Source organism: Lucilia cuprina, chromosome 3 (genome assembly GCF_022045245.1).
Source record: "Lucilia cuprina isolate Lc7/37 chromosome 3, ASM2204524v1, whole genome shotgun sequence".
NCBI lineage: Eukaryota > Metazoa > Arthropoda > Insecta > Diptera > Calliphoridae > Lucilia > Lucilia cuprina.
In genome coordinates, this window is record NC_060951.1 from 39,483,172 (window position 1) to 39,492,257 (window position 9,086).

The window sequence follows — 9,086 nt, forward strand, 5'->3', positions numbered from 1 at the left end:
GTTCAGTTCTAGTTCAGTTCTAGTTCAGTTCTAGTTCAGTTCTAGTTCAGTTCTAGTTCAGTTCAAGTTCAGTTCTAGTTCAGTTCTAGTTCAGTTCTAGTTCAATTTTAATTAAGTTCTAGTTCAGTTCTATTTCAGATATAGTTTAGTTTTAGTTCCGTTCTATTTCAATTTATTTATGTTCTAATTATTAACTTTAAAGATGTTTTATTATTACTATTTAAAAGGGCCAAAACTGTAATAATTTCTTCTTAAACAACTGTTGAAATCCATGCATTGGATGTCGAAAATTTAATACTTCCTAAAACTCGACTGCGACTTTCTATATTAAGAGGAATTACACTAATGAACGCTATTAACTCAACTAACGACATTTTAGTAATAAATATTAAAATCAACTCACCGGTTTCTTAGTAGGAGAACGATGCACCATATATAATTCTTCTTTGGGTATTCTAGCTAAACGTTGACCAATATAGGCCGATTCGATATGTTTATTTTCATCATCGTGATGATGCAAATACTCATGATGGGTATCCTGCAAACAAATATAATTAATAAAAAGCATATTCTATTGTCTTACATAAAACAATTCAAATACATACACAACTACCCATATCATCACCACTCTCAGTAAAATCCGTAAATCGTTTTTCATCCTCTGGATTAGCTTTAAAAAATTCCTCTAATACTTTGCGAGTTTCTGAAAATTCATATAAATAATCAAATGTAGGAGTCTTAACTTTGTTGGATTTTGACGATGACGACAAGTCATTATTGTTGTTGTGTGGTGTCGATGAAGATGAAGTGGTTGGCGTCTGTTGTGATTGCGTTTGCGATTGTTGGGCGGCCAATGAAGAGACCATCATATCCTCATCATCAGCATCAATGTCTATAAGATTACCAATTGATTTGTTATTAGCATCGTTGTTATAGATGGAGGAATTAGTACAACTGCCACTACTAGTGGCTTGAGCATAGAATTGATGTTGCTGTTGCATTTGCTGATGTCGAGCATGAGCAGCTTCTTGATGTTGTTGCTGCTGTTGTTGAGGTGTTAATGATGTCATAGGTGAGACACGTTGTGGAAATCCCGGAGGTCTTTTGGGCACCATATTATTGCCGGAGGCATTCGTTGAATTTGATTTCATTGATGGTGGTTGATTGCCAAAACGTCTAGGTGAACCTTCATATTCGGCAATAGGTAGTTGACCAATCATTTTTGTAACTTTGAGTATATCCTCATTGCCATGATAGGAATCGCGAGCATGATTAGAATGATTTGATGAATATGAATTATTGGATTTATTCATCCAATTGGTATCGATATCATCGAAGACCACAATTTCACCGTCTCTTAAACACTGGCCATCGGCTTTGCCGACATCTGTAGGAGAACCTGGTGAGGCCAGGCCCTAAAATAAATAACAAATATTATAAATAAAAAGTTTACAATGTTTTATATATGTACATTTAGTAAACAATCATAGATAGGAAGAGGTGTATGTAATATTAAATGTAAATAACACCCACCTGTGGCAGTATATTATGTTGTTCGAATTGACTACCAGGACTGCGACCAACACGTATTTGTTGCAACTGTCTCTGATGAGGATGTATGCTGTACTGCATGTCTGTATTTAGATCTGGTGAATTAAGTACCGTACTGGCTGGTGTAACATTAGGACTGCGCGCACGCATTTCCCATACATAACGTTCTTGAGGCTTAGAGCCAATACCAGCCATGCCAACACCCCCACTTCCTATAACACCACAGCTACCAACCATAAGGCCACTCAATGATGCTGCTGCTGCTCCTCCATTATTTATTGATTGCCTGTTATCATGCATACTAATGCTGCTAGTACTGCTATTAGTTGTTGTTGCAGTTGTTTGTGCTACGGCTGCAATGTTGTTGACATTACAAATAGCACCACTAACACTTGCACTCATGCCCGCAACCAACCCTCCACCAGCACCACCGCTACCACATGCGAAAACAGTATTAACTTCAACTGTTGCTGGCATTTTATTATTGCTAATACTAGTACTATTATTTAAGCTGCCTGTGACAGTCGAACCGGCATGATACAATTCACCCAAAGTTGTGGGGTGTTGTTGTGGTGTTTGCTGCATGTTTGAAGCATAACTGCTGCTATTATTGTTGCTGCTACGTTGTATCGTTGTTGCTGTTGTATTGTTTAGACAATTTTTCAATTCTAATGCTGCTGCCGACGTTGTTGTTGGAATATCTGAGTTACTACTGTTCATGTTGTTACTAATCCTTATTTACTGTGTGTATATTTTCTTAAAGTGATTGATTTAAATTGTATATTGTGTTTCTCTACAGAATTCCATGCAAATTTCCTTATTGAAGTAGAATAGAGTTGAGTAGTAGAAATTGTAAAATTAAAATCTAAAAGTTAATTGATTTTAAATTTTTTATTTCTTTTATTATTGTTTATTTTTATATTCACTTTTGTCCATGAAGACATATTTTTTCTTCAAGTTGTTTTTGTTTCTTTTTCGAAATTCTAATACTTGTAGATTCTTACACCTTTTCTCATTTGTTTTGTTAATTGAATTCCATTGTTGTAGTGGGATTAATCTGCTTACTAATGTCAAATTAAATATCGCATTTGGATTTATTCACTGTTAAGTAAAGAAAAAAATTAATGGAAAATTAAAAGATGTAACAGTAGGAAACTATATAAAACATTAAAAAAACATTAGAATGTGAAAGAACATTGAACTTTACAGAGCTTACTTAGTTTATTTTTTTGAGAATAACATTATTGGAATGCTAAAGAAATAAAAAAACTGTTTTTTATCTTCAGTTCCAGTTCAGTTCTAGTTCAGTTCCAGTTCAGTTCAGTTCTAGTTCAGTTCTAGTTCAGTTCTAATTCAGTTCTAGTTCAGTTCTAGTTCAGTTCTAGTTCAGTTCTAGTTCACTTCTAGTTCAGTTCTAGTTCAGTTCTGGTTCAGTTCTAGTTCAGTTCTAGTTCAGTTCTAGTTCAGTTATAGTTCAGTTCTATTTCAGTTCTAGTTCTGTTGTAGTTCAGTTCTAATTCAGTTCTAGTTCAGTTCTAGTTCAGTTCTAGTTTAGTTCTAGTTCAGTTCTAGTTCAGTTCTATGTCAGTTCTAGTTCAGTTCTAGTTCAGTTCTAGTTCAGTTCTAGTTTAGTTCTAGTTCAGTTCTAGTTCAGTTCTAGTTCAGTTCTAGTTCAGTTCTAGTTCAGTTCTAGTTCAGTTCTAGTTTAGTTCTAGTTCAGTTCTAGTTCAGTTCTAGTTCAGTTCTAGTTCAGTTCTAGTTCAGTACTAGTTCAGTTCTAGTTCAGTTCTAGTTCAGTTCTAGTTTAGTTCTAGTTTTGTTCTAGTTTAGTTCTAGTTTAGTTCTAGTTTAGTTATAGTTTAGTTCTAGTTTAGTTCTAGTTTAGTTCTAGTTTAGTCCTAGTTTAGTTCTAGTTTAGTTCTAGTTCAGTTTTAGTTCAGCTCAGTTCTAGTGAAGTTCTAGTTCAGTTCTAGTCCAGTTCTAATTCAGTTCTAATTCAGTTCTAGTTCAGTTCTAGTTTTAGTTCAGTTCTAGTTCAGTTCTAGTTCAGTTCTAGTTCAGTTCTAGTTCAGTTCTAGTTCACTTCTAGTTCAGTTCTAGTTCAGTTCTACTTTAGTTCTAGTTCAGTTTTAGTTCAGTTTTAGTTCAGTTTTAGTTCCGTTCTAGTTCAGTTCTATTTAGTTCTAGTTCAGTTCTAGTTCATATCTAGTTCAGTTCTAGTTCAGCTCCAGTTCAGTTGAGTTATACATCAGTTCTAATAAGAACTTAGCTAACTTTTTATCAAATTCACAGATGCTAAATACTTTTTTTCGATAGTACATGTTCTCATTTTGTAAAAAATTTATCCTAATCGACAAATTATTAGAAACTCTATTTTGCTAGTAAAATCCACACCCATAATAATGATGAATAATCTTTAAACATGTGCTTTGAAAAAAAAACATTATATACAAAAGAACTATGTCTATAAAATGCATTAGCAATTACTAAGCTTCATAGTTACACATCCATACATCTATCTAACCCAACATACATACAAAACCCATTCAGCAATTAAATCTATACATTCAAACACAAATTTAATTGTCATAAATAACTTATGTCATCCATAATGTACTTAACTTGTAACTTCTATTTCCAAATATCACACTTTTTAGAAGCTTAATCGAATTATGAATCATTGATTTTTATTTTGTTGAATACTCTTTTTACATTCCTTTCACAAATTTATTACAAAATATAACAAATCTTAAAACAAAGACTGTAACAAAAAACAATCCGAAACAAAATTCATTAATTCATTAATACGAATACACAAAGTATGTATATAAATCAAAAAGAAAAACATACTATACAACCTCCCCCAATGTCATTTCGAAGATTAAGTCAAATGAAAAACGAAAAACAAAACAAATAAAAACAAAACAGTTAGGCAAAGCATATTGTAAGAAAATCCTTTACCACAGATAAATCTATGGATACATTACTGCAACTGCATTATAATGTTACAATAATATCAACCATTGCCAGCCAGTAGACTGAGTACTACAGTCTGTCGTAGTAGCACTCGAGAATGCAGTCATTCAATAATATTTTTCTCGTAAACTTGGCCTCTAAAAAAACTAAAATACAAAAAGGATAATACAACAAAAGCAAAGCAAAGAACAGACTATATGCTGGGAGGATTTTGGGTAGTATGCACACAAAAATTCAAAACATCTACATATATTGTTTATATGGAAAAAGTTTTATGAATAAAAGGGGATTCTTTAAAGCGTTGTTATTTAATACAAAATTTAGCACAAATATAAAAAAATTTATGAATTGCTATGAATATTATATTTATCTAAAAAAGAATTGTATTAAAAAGGAATTGTTGTAAAAAAGAAGAAAATGTTCAAAATTTTTCTGTTAAAAAAGTATTTTTTTCAAATTCTCTACATAAAATAGAAATTTATTTTTTTTTACGAAAAAAATAAATTTTTAAAATTTTTCTATCCAAAATAGAGTTTTTTGAAAATGTTTTGTATAAAATTTATTTTTTTTTTAAGTAATACAGAAATTTGCAAAAATTTCAAATAAAAAAAAAATAAAATAGACTTTTTCAAAAATATTAAAAAAAATAAAAAGTTTTCGAAAAAATTGAAATTTTTTAAATTAAAATACACTGACCAGCTAAATTATTGGCACAGTAAGCACATTAAACTTCAGGATATTTTTAATAACATTATGAAATAGATTTTTAATAAAGGGACATTTTTACTAGATAGAGAGGAAGTTTCTCCACAGTTGCATTACAAAATGTTTATTATATTTGTTATTAAATAATGGAAATTCAAAAAAGTACCCAATTTCAATAAACAAAATTATTGGCACGCTTACCAACTATCTTATAAATGTATGGTCCTAAAATTTTTTTGGTGAAACTGCCATTTTTTCACTTTTTAAAATGAATAGTTATCACATGTAAAAGTGAAATGGTAAGTGTTCGTGAAATTTTCATAAAAATAACTTATTTAAAAAAAAAAATTCTGAACACAAAGATAATCCGCAAAATCCCACTATAAAATTATTCCTTTTTGCATAAATAAGGCATCGATATTTAAGAAATGCTAAATTGTACTAGATATGATAAATAGATTTCATTCGAAGAGTCATGTTGCGTTTCAATGAAGCATTTTTATTTGCCTCCAAACGATTTTTAAAAGGACCCCCCCCAAATTATAAAAACTAAATCTTTTTAAGAAATGTAAAACATTATGGACTATTTTCGCTTCAGGTATAACAATATTATGGGAAAATGGTGGAATGTGAATATTTTAAAAGAAAATCTCGAAAAAATTCGCATAAAGTTTTATTTACAAGCCTTCTTACATGATGATAACAACTGATATCATGAATCCCATATTATACTATATAAGGCTTCAAGCGAATGTTTCTCATGTTGTAAAACATCCGACACAATCGTCAGATTCCAATCCGAACTACACTGAAAAAAATCCATGCCTAATATATACGAAAAATGTCGTATATTGTACAAATCGTTCGTTGTTTCTCACCACGAAATTCTTTCGTAATATATACGAAATTGTACGAAATATTTTAATATTAATATTCTTGAAAAACTTAATTTACATAAATTGAAAAAAGTGAATTTTGAATAAATATGGTAAAATTTACGAAATATTAATTTATTGAAACATTTTTGTTCATTTTAAAATAAATTTTCTAATTTTAGTTCAAAATTATTCTCCACACGAATTTTCAATTTTTTTATGAAAATAATTCGTGAATAATATTATACTTTTTCTTAAATTTTATAAAAATGTTGTAGTTTTATTTAATCATAATATAATTAATATCATTATGTTTAATTTCGCTAAAATTTAAGAAAAAAATATTACGAAAGATTTTCGTACTTTCGTGAAAATAGAAAAGGATTTTATTAAATAATATTTCGTATTATACACGAAATTTTTGTAAATATTACGAAAATAGAAGTTACGAAATTTTTTTTCGTAAAGTTGAGCATGGATTATTTTCAGTGTAGGTTTTTTGACCGAAGTAGACACATGGAAAGGGCATGGATTCACAATTAAATGCAAAAAATTTCGCAAATAAATAATATCGAATAGTTTTTAATGAAATGTGATAATAATTTTCTTCAACCTAATTAAGACATTTTTCCTTATTTTTTAAAGAAATAGTAATATAATGAGCATTCGAAAATGCAACAAATTGAATTCTGTGGAAAACTAGATTCTCTATCCAGTAAAAATATTTCTTTAATAAAATTCCCTTCAATATGATCAGTAAAAAGATCACAAGTTTAAAGTGCCTTCTGTGGCAATAATTTAGTTTGTCAGTGTATATGAAATATAAAGACAAGTAGGAAAGTATAGTCGGGCATGGCCGACCATATAATACCCTACAACATGAGTATATTTTTAAAATGTTTATTTTTTTTTTTAAAGAAACTTTTACGTTGAATATTACCACAACTCCAAAATATTTAAGCAATTTATTGATAAAAAAAACTAAAATTTCTAAATGAGGCTTTATATAGGTCAAATATGGGCCGATCCTCGGTAAATTTGGGAAAGGATGTATTTTTAAATAACACTTAGTTTTGTTGAGTTTCATTGCGATACAAATGGTTACAAGTTAATTTTAGACGTTTAAGACATTTTTTGAAGGGGGGTTTGTATGGGGGCTATGGTCAAATAAGGGCCGATCCCTACTAAAATCTGCAGTGTCATTTATACTTATATAGAACTTATTTGTGCCAAAGAGATAATAAAATATTTGACGTAATTATGGCATAAAAAGTACAAATCGGGAGGTACGGTTGTATGGGGGCTAGGTAAAATAATGGACCGATTTCAACCATTTTCAATAAGCTTCGTCCCTGTGCCAATAAACATGCTTGGTCCAAATTTCATCAAATTATCTTGAAAATTGCGGTCTGTACCTTGCACACAAGGTTTACATGGACAGCCAGCCGGACAGACAGACGGATATGTCTTAATCGACTCAAAAAATGATTCTGAATCAATCGGTATACTTTAAGGTGAGTATTGGACCAATATTTTTGTATGTTACAAACATCAGCGCAAACGTATATTACCCTCCCCACTATAGTGGTGTAGGGTATAATTATAGTAATAAAAATTATACATATTCTATAAATTGTTGTTGTTTTCTATTATAGGTTAGAAATTGGTTGTATTGTCGATAAATTTGCTACCAGAATAAAAAAAAACTTTCAATTCTGTCACACCCTGTACTCGTATGCATTAAATAAACGATGATGCTGCAGTAACATTCGCAGCATCATTAGATGAACAAACAGAACAGAACAAAAAACAACAACAACGACGTTAAAGTAGAAGGTGGTAGGCTACAGCTATGGGAGGCTGATTAAGTGAATGGCTGGTTGGCTGACTGGTATTATAAACGAAGAAGAAATGGGTAGAAAAAAATGCAGCCAAGCAAAGTGAATGGATGGATATACACAGTCATTACAATATAAATACACAAGAAATTGTTTCTAAAAAAAAACAAATAAAAAAATCAGCAACAACGAAAATATAAGCAAAACCATAACTACACCTTTGTTTCATTATTTTTTTGCCATTAACAAACAAGTTCCCTTTAAAATCCATCCTTAGGCCTCCCACAAAAAAAGAGTACACAATTAATATACTCCTCCAGTCCAACCCCTCTTGCGAAGGAGCGAAATAAGAAAAATATTAACAGCAAGAGTTAATACTTTTTTATTGCAAACACGAAAAGAAAAAAGATTTGCAAATCATTAAAATGCGAAGAAAAATATACATATGTATGTACATACATATGTATAATGATGAGGAAGAAACATTTATTACTTGCCACATAGTCCCACTTTTAAGCATTGTCGTCTGGTCTGCGTTTCTGCTTTTATTTTATTTAAACACTTGTTAATTTTAATCCAATCTATAAGCACATTAATTTTAAAAGCTAAATTTTAACTTTTTACACTTTTCTATTAAAATTTTATTAAAATTAATAAAATTTTTTCTTGTAAAAAATCAATAAATCACTACCATTTTACTTCCTTCCTGTCATCGTCGTTTCATGCTTAAATTTGTATCTATTGCTTCTTTTTTTCAACTAATCTGCCCTGGACGCAGAAGAAAATCTTTTCATTTAATTAAACTTTTACACTTCTTTTGTATATTTCAATTTGTGTGTGTGTGTGTAAATCTTTAAACTAATTACCATTTTATTTTATAATATTGCACTTATTTTTCACAATTATTCTTCAATTTATTCTAAAAATTTTATACAATTTCTTTTTTTTCTTTCCGCAAAATCAATTTTTCTCAAAAATTCTGTCTGTTTTCTTCGCAACAAAAAAGTGTTTGCTAAAACAATACAAAAAAACCTTACACTTTTTTCCCTTCCTTTTTGTTTAAATAATTTCTTGTGGTTTTATTTTGTGTTGACGTTCGCTGTTGTGTTGAATTTATGCCTCAGCTGTTTATATTCAACAC

At 30.0% G+C, this 9,086-nt stretch overlaps 1 protein-coding gene across 1 annotated transcript; it reads right to left on the reverse strand.

The window, feature by feature from the left end:
* Positions 1–394: 394 nt before the first annotated feature.
* Positions 395–8,627, reverse strand: LOC124419000 (hybrid signal transduction histidine kinase L-like). The gene is made up of 4 exons (XM_046947070.1): positions 8,439–8,627; positions 1,534–2,652; positions 606–1,415; positions 395–538 (listed from the first exon to the last, which is right to left on the reverse strand). Exons 2-4 carry the CDS (start codon positions 2,269–2,271, stop codon positions 395–397), a joined length of 1,692 nt encoding a protein of 563 aa, XP_046803026.1. The 5' UTR covers positions 2,272–2,652; positions 8,439–8,627.
* Between the last annotated feature and the right edge of the window lie 459 nt (positions 8,628–9,086).

Bases quoted from the DNA above. Each gene is read 5' to 3' on its own strand.
- LOC124419000 (XM_046947070.1), bottom strand. From the start codon at position 2,271: ATGAACAGTAGTAACTCAGATATTCCAACAACAACGTCGGCAGCAGCA. The intron at 1,416-1,533 runs GTGGGTGTTATT...TATTTATTTTAG, and splicing joins AACATAATATACTGCCACAG to GGCCTGGCCTCACCAGGTTC. The intron at 539-605 runs GTATGTATTTGA...ATTTGTTTGCAG, and splicing joins GTGATGATATGGGTAGTTGT to GATACCCATCATGAGTATTT.